The 20794-nt window shown below is 38.2% G+C and overlaps 1 protein-coding gene across 1 annotated transcript; it reads right to left on the bottom strand.

The window, feature by feature from the left end:
- Nucleotides 1–10300: 10300 nt before the first annotated feature.
- Nucleotides 10301–11032, bottom strand: LOC115265746 (uncharacterized). Its single transcript, XM_029871692.2, has 2 exons — nt 10875–11032; nt 10301–10811 (listed from the first exon to the last, which is right to left on the bottom strand). The coding sequence occupies exons 1-2, from the start codon at nt 10876–10878 to the stop codon at nt 10381–10383; spliced, it is 435 nt and encodes a 144-aa protein (XP_029727552.1). The 5' UTR covers nt 10879–11032; the 3' UTR covers nt 10301–10380.
- Nucleotides 11033–20794: the final 9762 nt, after the last annotated feature.

The raw sequence follows: 20794 nt of genomic DNA, 5'->3' as shown, positions 1-20794 counted from the left end.
CACCTCAATCCAAGATAGTGTAAATGAGGTCAGAAATTAGGAATAGTACGATATGGAAACCTGTTAGAAGAAGTCCTGAAGAATATGTTAGAATCTTTTTCTGAGCTTGACGCTAGATTGGAGCAATTGAGCCTGAACACCTCAATCCAAGATAGTGTAAGTGAGGTCAGAGATTATGAGTAGTTGGAGATGGAAACCTGTTAGAAGAAGTCCTGAAGCAAATGTTAGAATGTTTTTCTGAGCTTGACGCTAGATTGGAGCAATTGAGCCTGAACACCTCAATCCAAGATAGTGTAAGTGAGATCGGAGATTATGAATAGTTGGAGATGGAAACCTGTTAGAAGAAGTCCTGAAGCAAATGTTAGAATCTTTTTTCTGAGCTTGACGCTAGATTGGAGCAATTGAGCCTGAACACCTCAAATAGTGTAAGTGAGGTCAGAGATTATGAATAGTTGGAAATGGAAACCTGTTAGAAGAAGTCCTGAAGCAAATGTTAGAATGTTTTTCTGAGCTTGACGCTAGATTGGAGCAATTGAGCCTGAACACCTCAATCCAAGATAGTGTAAGTGAGGTCGGAGATTATGAATAGTTGGAGATGGAAACCTGTTAGAAGAAGTCCTGAAGCAAATGTTAGAATCTTTTTCTAAGCTTGACGCTAGATTGGAGCAATTGAGCCTGAACACCTCAATCCAAGATAGTGTAAGTGAGGTCAGAGATTATGAATAGTTGGAAATGGAAACCTGTTAGAAGAAGTCCTGAAGCAAATACTAGAATCTTTTTTTCTGAGCTTGATGCTAGATTGGAGCAATTGAGCCTGAACACCTCAATCCAAGATAGTGTAAGTGAGGTCAGAGATTATGAATAGTTGGAGATGGAAACCTGTTAGAAGAAGTCCTGAAGTAAATGTTAAAATCTTTTTCTGAGCTGGAGCTAGATTAGAGCAATTGAGCCTGAACACCTCAATCCAAGATAGTGTAAGTGAGGTCAGGGATTATAAATAGTTAGAGATGGAAACCTGTTAGAAGAAGTCCTGAAGCAAATACTAGAATCTTTTTCTGAGCTTGACGCTAGATTGGAGCAATTGAGCCTGAACACCTCAGTCCAAGATAGTGTAAGTGAGGTCAGAGATTATGAATAGTTGGAAATGGAAACCTGTTAGAAGAAGTCCTGAAGCAAATGTTAGAATCTTTTTCTGAGCTGGAGCTAGATTGGAGCAATTGAGCCTGAACACCTCAATCCAAGATAGTGTAAGTGAGGTCAGAGATTATGAATAGTTAGAGATGGAAACCTGTTAGAAGAAGTCCTGAAGCAAATACTAGAATCTTTTTCTGAGCTTGACGCTAGATTGGAGCAATTGAGCCTGAACACCTCAATCCAAGATAGTGTAAGTGAGGTCAGAGATTATGAATAGTATGAAATGGAAACCTGTTAGAAGAAGTCCTGAAGCAAATGTTAGAATCTTTTTCTGAGCTTGACGCTAGATTGGAGCAATTGAGCCTGAACACCTCAATCCAAGATAGTGTAAGTGAGGTCAGAGATTATGAATAGTTGGAAATGGAAACCAGTTAGAAGAAGTCCTGAAGCAAATGTTAGAATCTTTTTCTGAGCTGGAGCTAGATTGGAGCAATTGAGCCTGAACACCTCAATCCAAGATAGTGTAAGTGAGGTCAGAGATTATGAATAGTTGGAAATGGAAACCAGTTAGAAGAAGTCCTGAAGCAAATGTTAGAATCTTTTTCTGAGCTTGACGCTAGATTGGAGCAATTGAGCCTGAACACCTCAATCCAAGATAGTGTAAGTGAGGTCAGAGATTATGAATAGTTGGAAATGGAAACCAGTTAGAAGAAGTTCTGAAGCAAATGTTAGAATCTTTTTCTGAGCTGGAGCTAGATTGGAGCAATTGAGCCTGAACACCTCAATCCAAGATAGTGTAAGTGAGGTCAGAGATTATGAATAGTTGGAAATGGAAACCAGTTAGAAGAAGTCCTGAAGCAAATGTTAGAATCTTTTTCTGAGCTTGACGCTAGATTGGAGCAATTGAGCCTGAACACCTCAATCCAAGATAGTGTAAATGAGGTCAGAAATTAGGAATAGTGCGATATGGAAACCTGTTAGAAGAAGTCCTGAAGAATATGTTAGAATCTTTTTCTGAGCTTGACGCTAGATTGGAGCAATTGAGCCTGAACACCTCAATCCAAGATAGTGTAAGTGAGGTCAGAGATTATGAATAGTTAGAGATGGAAACCTGTTAGAAGAAGTCCTGAAGCAAATACTAGAATCTTTTTCTGAGCTTGACGCTAGATTGGAGCAATTGAGCCTGAACACCTCAATCCAAGATAGTGTAAGTGAGGTCAGAGATTATGAGTAGTTGGAGATGGAAACCTGTTAGAAGAAGTCCTGAAGCAAATGTTAGAATGTTTTTCTGAGCTTGACGCTAGATTGGAGCAATTGAGCCTGAACACCTCAATCCAAGATAGTGTAAGTGAGATCGGAGATTATGAATAGTTGGAGATGGAAACCTGTTAGAAGAAGTCCTGAAGCAAATGTTAGAATCTTTTTCTGAGCTTGACGCTAGATTGGAGCAATTGAGCCTGAACACCTCAAATAGTGTAAGTGAGGTCAGAGATTATGAATAGTTGGAAATGGAAACCAGTTAGAAGAAGTCCTGAAGCAAATGTTAGAATCTTTTTCTGAGCTTGACGCTAGATTGGAGCAATTGAGCCTGAACACCTCAATCCAAGATAGTGTAAGTGAGGTCAGAGATTATGAATAGTTGGAAATGGAAACCTGTTAGAAGAAGTCCTGAAGCAAATGTTAGAATCTTTTTCTGAGCTGGAGCTAGATTGGAGCAATTGAGCCTGAACACCTCAATCCAAGATAGTGTAAGTGAGGTCAGAGATTATGAATAGTTGGAAATGGAAACCAGTTAGAAGAAGTTCTGAAGCAAATGTTAGAATCTTTTTCTGAGCTGGAGCTAGATTGGAGCAATTGAGCCTGAACACCTCAATCCAAGATAGTGTAAGTGAGGGCGGAGATTATGAATAGTTGGAAATGGAAACCTGTTAGAAGAAGTCCTGAAGCAAATGTTAGAATCTTTTTCTGAGCTGGAGCTAGATTGGAGCAATTGAGCCTGAACACCTCAATCCAAGATAGTGTAAGTGAGGTCAGAGATTATGAATAGTTAGAGATGGAAACCTGTTAGAAGAAGTCCTGAAGCAAATACTAGAATCTTTTTCTGAGCTTGACGCTAGATTGGAGCAATTGAGCCTGAACACCTCAATCCAAGATAGTGTAAGTGAGGTCAGAGATTATGAATAGTATGAAATGGAAACCTGTTAGAAGAAGTCCTGAAGCAAATGTTAGAATCTTTTTCTGAGCTTGACGCTAGATTGGAGCAATTGAGCCTGAACACCTCAATCCAAGATAGTGTAAGTGAGGTCAGAGATTATGAATAGTTGGAAATGGAAACCAGTTAGAAGAAGTCCTGAAGCAAATGTTAGAATCTTTTTCTGAGCTGGAGCTAGATTGGAGCAATTGAGCCTGAACACCTCAATCCAAGATAGTGTAAGTGAGGTCAGAGATTATGAATAGTTGGAAATGGAAACCAGTTAGAAGAAGTCCTGAAGCAAATGTTAGAATCTTTTTCTGAGCTTGACGCTAGATTGGAGCAATTGAGCCTGAACACCTCAATCCAAGATAGTGTAAGTGAGGTCAGAGATTATGAATAGTTGGAAATGGAAACCAGTTAGAAGAAGTTCTGAAGCAAATGTTAGAATCTTTTTCTGAGCTGGAGCTAGATTGGAGCAATTGAGCCTGAACACCTCAATCCAAGATAGTGTAAGTGAGGTCAGAGATTATGAATAGTTGGAAATGGAAACCAGTTAGAAGAAGTCCTGAAGCAAATGTTAGAATCTTTTTCTGAGCTTGACGCTAGATTGGAGCAATTGGGTTCTTTAGGGGTATACAGATTATTACATAATCGGAATCTCCGTCCAAAAATTAGTCGAAATCCAAAATTTCATGATTTTTTATGCCCGGGAACTATTTTTAAAATGCATTTAAAGTTTGTATGGGGAAAATTTTTTGTTCGGGGCGAACTGTCACTTTATCGATTGAACTGTCATTCTATCCACGGAAGTTAAAACTGTTTTGTTTATTTAACCATCAAAACAAAGGAATTGAAACGCAATAAAATCACCTTATACTCAGAAAAATGAGCTCTTTCGATTAGGCTAAAGAAAATAGCAATATTCAATTCGTTAAACAACCCAATTGAGCCTGAACACCTCAATCCAAGATAGTGTAAATGAGGTCAGAAATTAGGAATAGTGCGATATGGAAACCTGTTAGAAGAAGTCCTGAAGAATATGTTAGAATCTTTTTCTGAGCTTGACGCTAGATTGGAGCAATTGAGCCTGAACACCTCAATCCAAGATAGTGTAAGTGAGGTCAGAGATTATGAATAGTTAGAGATGGAAACCTGTTAGAAGAAGTCCTGAAGCAAATACTAGAATCTTTTTCTGAGCTTGACGCTAGATTGGAGCAATTGAGCCTGAACACCTCAATCCAAGATAGTGTAAGTGAGGTCAGAGATTATGAGTAGTTGGAGATGGAAACCTGTTAGAAGAAGTCCTGAAGCAAATGTTAGAATGTTTTTCTGAGCTTGACGCTAGATTGGAGCAATTGAGCCTGAACACCTCAATCCAAGATAGTGTAAGTGAGATCGGAGATTATGAATAGTTGGAGATGGAAACCTGTTAGAAGAAGTCCTGAAGCAAATGTTAGAATCTTTTTCTGAGCTTGACGCTAGATTGGAGCAATTGAGCCTGAACACCTCAAATAGTGTAAGTGAGGTCAGAGATTATGAATAGTTGGAAATGGAAACCAGTTAGAAGAAGTCCTGAAGCAAATGTTAGAATCTTTTTCTGAGCTTGACGCTAGATTGGAGCAATTGAGCCTGAACACCTCAATCCAAGATAGTGTAAGTGAGGTCAGAGATTATGAATAGTTGGAAATGGAAACCTGTTAGAAGAAGTCCTGAAGCAAATGTTAGAATCTTTTTCTGAGCTGGAGCTAGATTGGAGCAATTGAGCCTGAACACCTCAATCCAAGATAGTGTAAGTGAGGTCAGAGATTATGAATAGTTGGAAATGGAAACCAGTTAGAAGAAGTTCTGAAGCAAATGTTAGAATCTTTTTCTGAGCTGGAGCTAGATTGGAGCAATTGAGCCTGAACACCTCAATCCAAGATAGTGTAAGTGAGGTCAGAGATTATGAATAGTTGGAAATGGAAACCAGTTAGAAGAAGTCCTGAAGCAAATGTTAGAATCTTTTTCTGAGCTTGACGCTAGATTGGAGCAATTGAGCCTGAACACCTCAATCCAAGATAGTGTAAGTGAGGTCAGAGATTATGAATAGTTGGAAATGGAAACCTGTTAGAAGAAGTCCTGAAGCAAATGTTAGAATCTTTTTCTGAGCTTGACGCTAGATTGGAGCAATTGAGCCTGAACACCTCAATCCAAGATAGTGTAAATGAGGTCAGAAATTAGGAATAGTGCGATATGGAAACCTGTTAGAAGAAGTCCTGAAGAATATGTTAGAATCTTTTTCTGAGCTTGACGCTAGATTGGAGCAATTGAGCCTGAACACCTCAATCCAAGATAGTGTAAGTGAGGTCAGAGATTATGAATAGTTAGAGATGGAAACCTGTTAGAAGAAGTCCTGAAGCAAATACTAGAATCTTTTTCTGAGCTTGACGCTAGATTGGAGCAATTGAGCCTGAACACCTCAATCCAAGATAGTGTAAGTGAGGTCAGAGATTATGAGTAGTTGGAGATGGAAACCTGTTAGAAGAAGTCCTGAAGCAAATGTTAGAATGTTTTTCTGAGCTTGACGCTAGATTGGAGCAATTGAGCCTGAACACCTCAATCCAAGATAGTGTAAGTGAGATCGGAGATTATGAATAGTTGGAGATGGAAACCTGTTAGAAGAAGTCCTGAAGCAAATGTTAGAATCTTTTTCTGAGCTTGACGCTAGATTGGAGCAATTGAGCCTGAACACCTCAAATAGTGTAAGTGAGGTCAGAGATTATGAATAGTTGGAAATGGAAACCTGTTAGAAGAAGTCCTGAAGCAAATGTTAGAATCTTTTTCTGAGCTTGACGCTAGATTGGAGCAATTGAGCCTGAACACCTCAATCCAAGATAGTGTAAGTGAGGTCAGAGATTATGAATAGTTGGAAATGGAAACCTGTTAGAAGAAGTCCTGAAGCAAATACTAGAATCTTTTTCTGAGCTTGACACTAGATTGGAGCAATTGAGCCTGAACACCTCAATCCAAGATAGTGTAAGTGAGGTCAGAGATTATGAATAGTTGGAGATGGAAACCTGTTAGAAGAAGTCCTGAAGCAAATGTTAGAATCTTTTTCTGAGCTGGAGCTAGATTGGAGCAATTGAGCCTGAACACCTCAATCCAAGATAGTGTAAGTGAGTTCGAATTCGAAGATTGTGAATAGTTGGAAATGGAAACCTGTTAGAAGAAGTCCTGAAGCAAATGTTAGAATCTTTTTCTGAGCTTGACGCTAGATTGGAGCAATTGAGCCTGAACACCTCAATCCAAGATAGTGTAAGTGAGGTCAGAGATTATGAATAGTTGGAAATTGAAACCAGTTAGAAGAAGTCCTGAAGAATATGTTAGAATCTTTTTCTGAGCTTGACGCTAGATTGGAGCAATTGAGCCTGAACACCTCAATCCAAGATAGTGTAAGTGAGGTCAGAGATTATGAGTAGTTGGAGATGGAAACCTGTTAGAAGAAGTCCTGAAGCAAATGTTAGAATGTTTTTCTGAGCTTGACGCTAGATTGGAGCAATTGAGCCTGAGCACCTCAATCCAAGATAGTGTAAGTGAGGTCAGAGCAAAGGTCATAGATGGTGAAATGGAAATGTGGTAGAACAGGGGTTTTCAGACTTTTTGGCTCGCGGTGTACGATCTAAAAACCGCTGTGTTAGAAGAAATTTCGAAGGAAATGTAATTTATTTTCGAGCTCGACGCTATTTAATTACACTATCATTAATGTAATAGTAAGCAGAATATTCCTCAATCCAAGATTTTGTTATAATTGCATTTCATGGATGGCTAGATATAATAATTTGATAGTAACTAAAAAAAAGAACCGAAGCGTAGGTTTTTTTAAATTTTTACTTTAAATTTAATTGGATTGTAGAGTGTGTCAATATTTGTGGTAAGTATTATATAATATTGAATATAATAATTATTGATTTCTCTTTTCAGGATTTCATCAAATCTGGAAAATCAAGTGTTAACATATACATTGATTAGAAGAAATTCAATATAAAAAAAATGCAATGTATCCTTTACTTAAAAATGTAATTTCTTAAATGTATAATTACGCTTTCGACATTTATATCAAAATTGTACGTAATCAGTAATTTTAGATACAGGAAATTCATTTGATATTTAATCATGAGAAGAGTAGGGGTGAAGGAAGATGTAGGAATAATATGTGTTATAAAGAATGGTTATGTAGATATACTGAAGATTAAGATTAAAATATCTGTTTTGAAAATCTTTACATATACAATCAGAACTAAATTCAAATTCAATTACATGATTTGCGCTAGTGTGCTAGCTCACATTTGGAACGATTCGGAAAATGGACAGGCTCGAAGGATGAACACGAAAGAAGCGCGTGTGCTGCTGCACGAGCAAGTTTCCAAGAACCGACCTGAACGTCGCCAGCCAGCTGATGGATGATACGCAATATGCGGAGAGGAGAAAGGGGGTTGAAAGAGAAAATTCATTTGAATGGGCATAAACGGGAGAGTGGAAAAAGACAATGAGTTTGTAGAATGATGTTATGAAGTGATGTTGTGCGTGTTGTTTGTGAATTAAAAATTGTGCAAAATAAAAAAGAAAATGGAGTATGTAAAAGTGAAATTTTACTTGTGTTTTCAATTTAAATTCACGAATCCCGACAATAATGACCCCAATGCACGACGAGGGTTAAGTTGAACCATTTGTAATCTAAATTTGAACTAGTAAACGGGGGGAGCTTCTAGTGTTGGCCTGTAGATTGCGCTAGTGGTTGCTTTGTTTACTCTTGGGGGATGAAAAAATCCAAATTTAGTTTCCAAATTCCTAAAGAATTTCGAACATTCTGAGTTGAGATTCCACTGCCTAATGAAAAACAGGTATGAGAATTAGCAGATTCATGTGATTTTTCATTGTTTAGCATGGAATTGTCTGTTTTGTGAGTTGCTCGAGCTGCTGCCGCCAGTAGTTCAAATTAAGATTAAAATTGGTTCAAATTATGATTACGATGGTTCAAATTAAGATTGAAATCATTGTTGATGAAAAATCAAATATTTCAATGAAAGTCGGTGCAAATACAAACTTTTTACCATTTAATAGAAAGCTTATACCCGTGGCTTTCATGTACATACGATTTTGCCGTAGTAAATTATTTCCACGTGGGAGAAAAAAGCACTTAAAATTTGCACTGCTTCAGAAAGCCGCAATTTGGTTCAAATTTTGATTACCTACCCTACTTGGATCAAGTCACTTGCACCGTTTAAACCAAGAATTAAGTAGAAAGACGTATTGACGCTGCGAATAAGACTTTTGATCCGGACTGCGTATCCAGCTTAAGTCCCGTAGCTTGCAAACACAAAGAAGCCTGCTTTATATAATACGCTGATTTTTTCAATTACCATCAGGCTTGATAATGCTCCTCGAAATCAAAAGAGTTTTGCAACATGTTCTAGAGCGGTGTTTTGCTTTTGCCTCGTCGCGAGGGAGCGAACGAACCCCAAACAGAGAGGTAATAAAAACTGAGCGAGGAAGAGGGGAACAAAAAAAGAGCCGATGATTATTTCGGATTATTGAGTGCGATTTTCGCCTCGAGAGTCTTTCTTTGTATGGGAGTGGAACTCGCGAGAGCTTTTTGAGTGTGAGTGGACGTGAGAAACACAACAAGCAATTATGAGTGTTGGACGAACTCCTCGCTGCGCGGCAAGCTCGCGCTCGGTGCTGTTGAGGATTTGCGTTGTGATTTCTGAGTTTTATTTTAACTCCTCAGAAAAACGCCAAAATCGCTTCCTCATTTTCTCGCGAGTGAGTTTCTGTCAAGCCTGATTACCATCAACGGCCACGAGACGTGGATGCCAAAAAAGGCAGACCGAAGTGTGGCGCAGACGCGTGAATCACGAGATGTAGGAAGTGTACAAAAAAGAGAATATTGTGAAACGTATATAATACGGCATAGCTCAGTGGGCTGGACACGTACTGCGAATGCCGAAATAAACAATGTTCAGCAGGGAAGTAGGTAGAGTTCGGCTACATATCGTTGAAAAATACCTGAGAACTAGGGTGGCCCACAGTTATATGAAAAACAAAAATTTCGAAAAATGTCAAGCCTTACCTCCTAAATCAGTTGTTTTGGACTCCCAGGAGCTACATTCAAAATTTGAGCAAAATCGGTTGAGCCTAAGGGGGCGCTCAAAACGCTTGAAGTTTGTATGGGAAAACAGGGCCAAATGTATGCAGAAATTTTAAGATTTCGAATTTTGCCGCTAGGTGGCGCTGTAAGAGTTCAATAATCAAACCCTTTGGTATTATTGTAGATGACCATATGCCAAAGAACTTTGTCGAATACCGCGTAGTGATCTGACGGCTGTGAGAAAAGTTATACCCTAGGCAAAGTGAGGCAAAGTATTGAGATTTCATTATTGATATTATTCCTTTACATGTATTGGAAAAACGACAATATAGTTTATCCTCAATTTACCTAAGGTATAACTTTGTTCTCAGACGTTGGATCACTTTGCGGTCATCGATAAAGTTCTTTGGCATATAGTCATCTACAATAATACCAAAGGGTTTGATTATTGAACGCTCACAGCGCCACCTAGCGGCAAAATTCGAAAACTGAAAATTTCTGCATACATTTGGCCCAGTTTTCCCATACAAACTTCAAGCGTTTTGAGCGCCCCCTTAGGCTCAACCGATTTTGCTCAAATTTTGAACGTAGCTTCTGGGAGTCCAAAACAACTGATTTAGGAGGTAAGACTTGACATTTTTCGAATTTTTTGTTTTTCATATAACTGTGGGCCACCTTACTGAGAACCCTAAACGTTCGGAGAATCTGGAAAAAACCGTCTAAGACCGACGAAATTTTAGTTCTACTATGTTAAGTATCAAGATATGAAACTCCTCTAAACCGCCCAACTGCTCCGTGTACAAAAGAAATATATTACGCCTTGGAGAAATTACAATGGACCATAATTTTGTCTCACGTATGTATGGCTTACAATTTATTCTCATATTTAAATTTATACATCAAATACACACAAACACATTCCATTTTATCGCTCACACAGCACATCATAGGTCGGCAGCGACACTTCCGCTCCTCCATAGGGAATATAGCAACATCCGTGCGACCGTTGCACCTTGCCAATGGTTTGAGATCCTTCATGGAAAGCCCGACCGACGTACAATAATTCGCCATCAGCAGTGTTACCTCCCACCACAGCATCCGGTGGGATATTTCCGCCCGATGCACTATCCCAAATCAGCTCCTTCTGGCAGAGAACTTCAAAATTTTCGACAAACACTTCCTCTCCTCCATATGCAATATAGGCCGCATTCTTCTGGGGAATCACCTTGGCCGGTAAGACATCTCCGGCATGATTTGCTCGTCCAACATAGAGCAGTGTACCGTCACTATCCTGTCCACCGGATACCATGTTGGGCGGATATGGCCCGTGGGCGTTCGTCCAAACCCATTTGGTTGCTGAAACAACCGTTGAAGTCCATTATACTGTCGATCAAACAACACGATCAAAGATTGTCTTACCCATTTCCTGTTACAGTTCAATCGATTGTGCGTACACCGCGAATAATGTTCCGATACTGACACGTTGCCAGAGGGTGGAATCGTAAAATAGGCTGCTCGTTGGGAGTCTATAGAAAGATGGTTCTACCATATATAGGAGGAAACTGTTTATCTCTTTCTCGGGGCGAATTGTGTTTGTAACGCATACAAGTGATACAGCTCTTATCTACTATTCATTGAGCTTATTTGCACTAGATTTGAACAACTGGTTCAATTCTTCTTCATCATCTGTGCAGGTGAATGGTTCATTATCGAGCCATTAGTCACCGAGTAAAAGCACCCTGCACCGTATGAGTATTCTAGAAAGTTGTTGCCTTGTTGGATTTGAACAACGCATTCAATGTTTTGTGTTCATAAAAACGTTTTACCAGAACGGTTTCACTTCGTTTCCGGAAATATTCGCTTGACTAATGATGACTTCACAAATTAGTCAATATTCTGCGATTCATCGTCACTTACAGAATTGATACATGAAGAATCAGCGAATGGTTTTCTCGTAGAAAACTTCATGCTCTGGCATTTTTTATATATATGACATCAACCGGGGTCTCCAGTTAGCCTAGTGGTAAGGCTTAGGATCGCCAATCCAAACCCGCCGATTCCCGTTCCGGTCGGGGAAATTTTCTCGACTCCCTGGGCAATGCCAGTGGGCATCATTGTACTTGTCTAACAATGTACAAATTCATGCAATGGCAGGCAAAGAAAGCCTTTCAATTAATAATTGTGGAAGTGCTCAAAGAACATTAAGTTGAAGAGAGGCCGGCCAAGTTCTAGTTCCCACTAGAGAGCCATAAAGAAGAAGATCAACCGATGTAAATATGATATACATTTTTGTGCTCAATAATAAATGTAAATCTAAAACCTTTATAAAGCCTGTATCCGCAATATTCGGGACACAGAAGTACGTCAGTAGCTCTGTAATGAATCAGTAAAATTGGCCAAATAATTGACTGAAAACTCTTTGGTGTATGTTTATCATTTGTGCCAAATTTCATAAAAATCGATGCATTACTTTTAACTGTGGATGGAAAACAAACAGACGTGGTTTTAAGCATTTTGTACAATCATGATCAATTTTCATTCGCATACTAGATGGTTCTTTTACACTACAGTTAAAAGTTCTGTGATGATACTTATGAAATTTTGTTAGCAGTTATGATACTTATAGAGAGACTTTCTTGCAAAATTTCATCAACTTTGATCAATTGGTTTGAAAGCTACTGGTATTAATAGGGGTGGGTGTTAGTAAAAAATTTTCGTGTTTTTCATGTGCGATTTTTGCCTATTTATAACTTTTGAATTTCTCTGTCAATTTTCATGAAATTTTCACAGAAGCTAGTTGATTATGTGTATATTATGCCTGCCAAATTTGATTATTATTTGTATAGTACTTTCAATAGTACAATCGAAACAAAAGAGGTTGCTGACTAATTTCTGTCTGAGGGGCTAAAATCACGATCAGTGCCAATAAATGTTTCCACTATAAAATTGTTGATAGCGCATCGATTTTTTTGAAATTTTGCCTATGCAACAAATGTAGATTGAGAGGTTTGTGTTCAAAATTTCAACCATTTCCTTTGCCAAATTCAAAAGTTACAGCCAAGCTTGCTATTTGATGAAAACATTCGCGAAATGATGCGATTTGCTTTCGACAACGAATACGTTTTCACCCATCCTCGCTTTATTCAATCAACCTCCCATACGAGTAGCACACGAACGGTCTCAACACTGATCAGCACAGTTGACTCTTCCTTTTCGCCGTTGAGCCGTTGCGTTCTAGCCAAGCATCCCTTTTCATCGCTTTCGATGCTTTTCGACAGCTTATCGCGAAGCATCGTTGGCTGGAAGCTTTATTAGTATGGTATCGGTACATGCGAATGTTGCTTCTGTGTGCGTGTCGAGCGTTCGTGCCGTAGCTTCGCAAACCAACCTATTCGGTATGGTTCGGCTGTTCGGGCGAGCGTGTGGCGGCACATGAGGCTGTGACCATAGTGGGTAAGGTGAGATGCGATCGGATGCGATAAGTTATGAGATGAGAAGAGGGATGTTTGATAGGCCATAGTGCATGAGGTTTTCAATGAGGGTGCGCATGTTGTTTTCACATCCTTTTTCGCCTATTTCGTGCGCATCAACGACTCGCGTGATTTGATCGATGAAGTCGCTTGTATGTTGAAGCGCTTCTTTGGATGTGGGTAGTGAAATGATCGTTTCATCTATAAGAGCGGAAAGATAAAATGCACCCGCTTTTTGTTTTGCGCGGGCCGTTTTTTTTTGCTATAACTTAGTCAGTTTTGATCCTGTTGCAATTGCAAAAACCGACCAGTTCAAAATATATCTGGTGTAACTTACAAGATTGAGATTATTGAATTAATTATTTGAGAAAAGAATGTATAACATGTAATTATATCCGCGTGATGTCTTTATGTATACACATATTTTTACTTTCCGAACTGATTTTCGGCATTAAAACATTACTTGATTGTGCTGACCTCGGCAAAAAGAAACAAAAATTCGGCAAGTATGTATTATTGGATATAGGTTTTTTTTATTACAAAATTTTCGGCGATAGCTATGAGAAAAGATGTCTCTAATAACTAGGGTCTGGGACCATTTGGGCAGCAGCACCTATTTTGGGCACTTGCTGCTATAACTCAGTCAATTTTGAACCGATTGACTTGATTTTTGAGACACGATCAGAAAGGCACAGTATCTAGCCATGTACAAAAATTCAAGTCAATCGGTTTTGAATTGACTGAGTTATAGCAGCAAGTGCCCAAAATAGGTGCTCCTGCCCAAATGGTCCCAGACCCTACATAATATTCATCATAAGGACTGTATCGTTAATTATGAGTACACCTTTGAGGCCCTGTATTAAAAAGGCTAAGTCTTATTTTGACAACTGCTGTGTATGTTGCTAGCGTTGTAAACAAAAGATAACCTTCATTAAAAGTTAAAGTTGTTTCTCAAGTGGAGCAACGCGAGTGTTTACGGATGAGAAGCGAAAATCGATTGTGACCAGGTACTGCTATGAAAAATGATTATCGCAAAGAAAATTAGCAAAAGTTGGAGGTGTTAGCGTTTTTTCTGTCCAAAATGCTGTCAAACGATTCGGTATGCGTAACACACTGATAGACTCACCCGGACGGGACAGAAAACCAGGTGCGTTCAAGTCAAATTTGGACAGCAAAATTTGCAAAATCTTCAAAAGAAAAAAGGAGGTATTCATCATAGATTGCGCAAAAAAGTGTGGAACGACTATTGGTATGGTTCAGCGCGCCAAGGAGCGTAATTCCCTGAAGACTTACCCAAAACAGAAGTTTCCAAAAAAAAAAACAGTCAAATTCTGGCGGATTATGTGAAAACTCGGGCTCGGAAACTGCACCACGATATTTTGAGCAAAAATTACATGTGCATAATCATGGATGATGATACGTATGTAATATTGGACAACAAGGCACTTCCAGGGGTTCAGTTTTTCACTGTGAAGCATGGCACTGATGTTCCAAATTCGGAGAAATCGATTTTTTGCAAAAAAGTTGGGAAAATGTATTCGTTTGGCAAGCAATTTGTCAAAGTGGTATGAAATCGTCACCTTTCTTCACCGTCCCAAGTATGAACGTCGAAACATACCGGAAGGAATGCCTCCAGAAATCAATTCTGCCACTCATCTGAAAGCACAAAGGCCCTACATTATTTTGATCGGATTTGGCATCCTGCCACTATGCGCGTGACACCTTCGACTGGTATGAAGAAAACAATGTCCAATTTGTGGAAAAGGAAATGAACCCTTCAAATTGCCCGCAAATTAGGCACATTAAGAAGTATTTGGCTTTGATGAAAGGGAAACTACGGCAAAAGGATAGAGGAGCAGAGGACGTCATCAAATTAAAGAAAAACTGGTCCAACCCAAGCAAAACCATCGACGGAACGGTTGTCCAAAACCTTATGAAGAACACCAAGAAGAAGGTGCGAAAGCTGGCAAGATCCACGAAAAGTTAAATATAAAATGATACCATGGGCTTTTCTGATGGTCAATAAACAATGTAATTGAATTTAATTTACAAAATAAATAAAACATTTTCAGATACAGCAATTTTCAGGTGTACTCATAATTAACGATACAGTCCTTATATTAGGTAAAAGAGTATCAATCGAAATTGATGTCACACTCTTTTCGTTAAGGGATCTAGTTTTGCCTGACAAAGAAAAAGCAGAACTTTTCAATCAGAATCCTTTTAGCAATTAAGTTGAATACCATAAAACCTTAAACTTTCTACCTTGCACATGAATAACATGCACTGAACAAACGACCATATCAAACATTGATCACTTGATTCAAATCCCGAACAAAAATGTTTTCTTATACACATAAAATAACAAAATTATGCTGTAAAAAAACTTAAACGATTTGATGGGATACTATTTTATATGCAATGAAATATGTTATTTTACATGATGATCGATAGACAGTATGATTAATTTTTATTACGTCTGGTCCATCAAAATGCATGTCATGTGAAAAAGCATTGAGTAATGTTTAAAAACAACAACATATTAACGCATTTTATATTACCTACTAGCATTCCCAACTCATTAAATCCGCATTGCTTTACATACACAACGAGCGCAATCATAAAATCCATACCCGACAAGCATTCTCTTGCGTTCTCTTGCGATCACATGCGTCGAAGCAGCTCCATCGCATCTGCGCACTCATCGCAACTCATCTACTATGTTCGGTTCATGCGTTCTGCATATAGTTTCCACAGAGTGTGCTTCGCCGCTTATCCGATCTCTTTTCTCTTTGCATCGCACCTCAGCCACTATGTGCTCAACGTCAGATGTGTGCAAAATCGTTTGTGATTTACATCATGTTCGTTTTGCCACCTCTTTGCTGCTGGTCATCGCTGATCAGTGCACAGTTCAATCGCACGCGATAAATATACAGTTGATGAGTTGTGATGAGCACTAGTGAGGTGATAATTTGCATCATTGGTTACAGCGCTGACAAGCAAATCTAGGGGCTGTACAAAATTCAATGGCGCACATTGTACTCTTTCGTTGCTACAACAAACAGTACTGCACCGATTCACATGAAATTTAGTAGGCGAAATGAACACATCACAAGATGTTATTGGACAAAATTTGAGCAATTTTAATGTATCTATTGCAGAGTTACAGCTGTATTTCTGTGTCCCGATTATTTCGGATACAGGCTTTACCTACTTCCCGTGGTTGCACCAACGATTTTCGGCGAACTCCAAAGTCCAGATAATCAAAATAAGATGAATATGATACGATGAAACAATTTTTAGAATATTATTGTAACTTTTATTGGGGACTTTCTTTGCCTGGTATTGCAGGAATTTCTCCGGTCTCTGACATCCAAGTCTTTAGGACCGTTCACAGATTACGTCCAACATTTTGAGAAGGGGGAGTTATTTTTTTTTTCTAAGCAAAGAGGGTTTTTCTGCTCAACACCTCAGGTCCAGGTAGTGTGGGGTCGGGGACCGTCTCCTACAGGCAAAGTATTCTCATTGTCGCCAAACCCTACGTCTCTCCGGAAACCACCAAGAAGATACAGTGAGTTGACCTTTTCGTAGGTAAGTGAGACCCTATCGCCTATCAGACAGCACACAGAAGGACGAGTCGACCTGCCCCGACCTTACCGGGGACCCCTGCAACCACGGGCTCGGATCCAACCCATTAGACAGACGCCACGACAGCAACGTTACCATGATGTTTTCCACGAGGCAACTTATTCGCTATAAGGGTCGAGTTCGACCACAGGGCACCGGTATGACCAACGTACTCAATTCCGAACTCTTGTACCACCTCTTGTTTAGCATCTCAACTAGCCCCTCCTCGAGTCCACGTGTCACCTCCTCTGTAGCTCCAAGACGATGTGGTTAACAGCCAAGAAACGACATTCCAGCCAAGCTCGTCTTAATCTGTCCTAACACATCATGTCCGGAGTCGCGTCCCCTTCCGCATGTGGCAATCACGCATTGTGCGAAAACACGGGCACATGAACAAAACGTGTTTCGTTTCCTCTAAACCTGCACAAACCAGCATGCGGGAGAACCCGCATGACCAAAACGGTGTAGATACATACTGACTAAAGCAACCATGACCCAAAAGGACCTTCAGTCAGGTGGAATGGTACTTCCCCATGGCGCCTATTGACCCAACTATCTACCCTCTAAATTAACCTTTGGGTCCTTTGTTGGAACTGTCTCTAGCACGCTGCCATTTAACCATTGAGGCCAACCTGACAGTCCTGCGTATTTCCCTTGTGTCGCACATTTCGATGTCTTTTATACAACCACACACAGCCAAAAATAATTCAATATGTCATCTTTTCATGCTTAGGGAGCATTTGCTAAGATTCACTCAGAAATTCATGCTGGAATTTATTCAGTGGATTTTGAAGGAACTTCTTCAGGATATCATCCTTATTCTTCTCTAGGAAAACTTTTTCTTTGATTTCTGCAAGAGTTTCTCTAAAGATTCCAAAGAAATGTCCTGAAGTTTTCGTAGGGATACGTCCAGGTATTCCGGATGGGATTCCTCCAGGATTTTCTTCAAAGATTTTGCATGATGTTTTTTCCAAAAAAAAATTGTTGTGATGCCTCTAGGGTTTTTAAAGGATTTTTTATGATTACTTCAGCAATTCCCTTTGAGATTTTTTCCATGGATTCTCGATGTGATCTCTCTAAAAAAAATTGATTAGGATTCCTCCAGTTCCAGTCATTCATGCTATAATTCCTCCAGAAACTTCTGCATGGATTTGTACTGAAATTTCTTATGTGATTCCATGAATTTCTTTAGGAAACGCAAGAGACCTATATTCATAAATTTACCAGGAATACTATTGCCTTCCCGTTAATAATTTCTTCGGGGATATCTCACGGATTTGCAGGGAATGCTCATAGAATTTCATGATATAATCCAGGATTTTTTCTAGGGATTGTTCTAGGGGTTTCTTCGGGGGCTTGTCCACTGATTTCTCAAAACGAAAATCTTACAGGGATTGATCGGAGAATTTCTCTAGCAATGTTCTGTATGGTTTACTCTAAGACTAAGCGGAATTTTCCAATGAATTTCCCGTTACTGGCGTTAGCACTTCCCAGTATCACATAATAAAGAGTTTCTATTGCTATAATGTTTGGAGTTTAATGGCTGGTATTCCAAGAGGGATGTTATGTCAAGAATAAGTAGAAGATGTAATAGCTGTGCTGTTAAGAGCTAAATAACATTTCATGTACAACTTTGACACCAAAACTCTCTTAAAATTTTGAAACAGTATAATACTAGACTGAGTGGAAGCTTGATTCCAGGAGGGGTGAAATATAATAAAGACTGTTCTATAAATCATACTTATTATTTAAAGAGCAAAAAGTTGGAACCAAAAAATACGAAATTGTCCCATAAACTCGTTAATATTACAACTCTCATCAAACTGAAAAAGAAAAACAGTGTTTGGATGATCTCAAGATATCATATTCATATTAAAATATTCGAAATTGGTTCATTGAAACGCATAACATATGTGTTTATTTCTTATATACTATGCTACAGTAGGGGATACTGGGTAGACTTGATCCCTTTTTCTCAATTTGCCTGTAACTTTGGGGACACAAAACTAGATCTGATTTTGATAAAAAAATGGCGGGTAAACATCTATTGCAAGTTCATTAACAACAGAAGTCATTTAAATTATTGTTAGACTTATCAAAACTACGATTTTTATGGAGGCATGTCTTATGATGTATTTTTCAAAAATGGGTGACACTTGATGCCCTTTTCAGCACATGGTTCATTTAAAGGGAAACTAACTCCAGAAGTTTCATATTCATTTTCTTGTATTTTTTGATAAATATGGTGTATTTCAAATTGTAAGATTTTCTTAATTTTTAAGGATATGCCGTATTTTGAAAATGGGGCGACTTGATCCTCCTTTTCATGGTTTGTACTAAAATAATAATTATCTTACACATTTTATCATTGAATATACTAGAATTCCAAGTATATAGAGGCTTCCGAATAGAATTTTATTTTTCTCATATATAATGTGTGTGTAATCCTCGACGTCTAAAAGCTGGTCGCAGTGATATTATATACCCAACAGGGAATAAAAAAAAATCCTCGAGGGTTCAAGTCTCCCCATGTCACTGTTGTGCAAACTTATCTGCAAAAATTAAAATATTTGTATAACATCCTTATTTGGATAAATCTTGGGATAAATGCGTTTGATAGTATTTTGTTTGAACTATGTGCTGTGAATTTTTAACACAATTTGGTTCAATTTACACAAAGTTATTGAGATTTTTCAGAATCGCCCAAAAGATTTCTGAAGGACTGAAAACAAACTACCGTGAGGTCGTCATTCACCGCTCATTTTGGGTCAATCATACAAAAATAATCAAATGTTAGTAAAGTATCGTAACAAAAGTAAATGTAACATGCTGCCACGTTAAAAAAATATCATTTCATAAAGTTTTTATATGGGAGTACCTGAAATCACGTTCTTTAAAAATATTTCCCTCACTGCGCTGCAGGGCAGCATGGAAACTGTTGAGGACAAACAGCGGGAAAAATATATAACAGGTATAAAACAGTTAAACTCGTAAAAAAGTCCATTTCGACAAAATAGGATGAACTGAACATCATGAATCATCAATATTAGGGTGAATAAAAGTTATGAATAGTTTATGTGGCTTCATGAAAAAATAATCCAGTGAGCGGTGAATGGATGCATGAGCGGTAATAGGAGCCAAGAGATAACACATTTCAATTTTATTTTTTTCGATTGTAAACATATTTTACGATCGTTGCTGCTAATTAACATTTCATTTCAGCAGGATTCAGGTATAGACTGTTTCAGAAATTATAAATACACTTTGTTTATTAAACTAAATGAACTGTTCTTATGATTTTACCCAACTTCTTTCAGAGTATAGCATATTGTACTCCATATTTTTATATTTCGTTTAAATTGTCTTGATATTTTAAAGAACAGTCGAGTTCTCTAACAAATAACTTAATTTTTTAAATTTGCATTTGCACAAAGGTGTTTTTAATGATTTTAACATTATTCATCACTAAATACTAAAAATTATCTAAATTTTAATCACATTCGATTTCTCAACAAGTTGTCTAAGAAATGCCTTGATCAGAATTTGGGAGAAATCGATAAAGGCATTTCCACAACATTTTTTCGGAGATCAAGTTTCTTAATTTTTAAGGTTTTCTACGGATCATAAGAACTACCACACAGTTTCTCAGCTTTCCTGAACGCATTTAATCTAAACAAACTTATTTTTTCAGCTCATTCGATCCTTCAGATGGCAAAGCTTGTCATACCATAAAAACGAATGCTGTAAGCAGTTATTAAGACATTCGTTTGCTTAACGTTTGTTGCTACTGGTGTTGTTGAGAAATTTGAAACAAAAAATTTTGTATTGAGAAGGCCCGTAATGGTGGTTCTTGGTCAAATAATCCAGTAAAAATTATTCTCACCAATCGAGAAATATCTTTTATTATCGATACAGCAATTTTTATTGTGTTTGGAAATTAAATATTTTATCTGTGAGATTTTTTACTTTTCTACCATGCTACATTTTTTGACCACTTTGTGCAACTTCAAATTTTAATCATCTAGTTTACAGAGCCCTATTTTTTAACTTTTACCAGAAACATCAACAAAATTGATATTATTTGCTTCGTTAGTATGTTTACTATAAGAGCTAGAAGAAACTTTTGTGGATATTGTGCTCAAATTGAAATGGCAGTTAATCGTTAGTGTATTTATAATTTCTGAAACAGTCTATAAATGTATCGTACGATATAAATAATATTTTAAAAATATGTAGCTGTGG

The sequence above is a fragment of the Aedes albopictus genome, chromosome 2 (assembly GCF_035046485.1).
Source record: "Aedes albopictus strain Foshan chromosome 2, AalbF5, whole genome shotgun sequence".
Lineage (NCBI taxonomy): Eukaryota > Metazoa > Arthropoda > Insecta > Diptera > Culicidae > Aedes > Aedes albopictus.
This window is presented reverse-complemented; position numbering and strand designations above follow the sequence as displayed.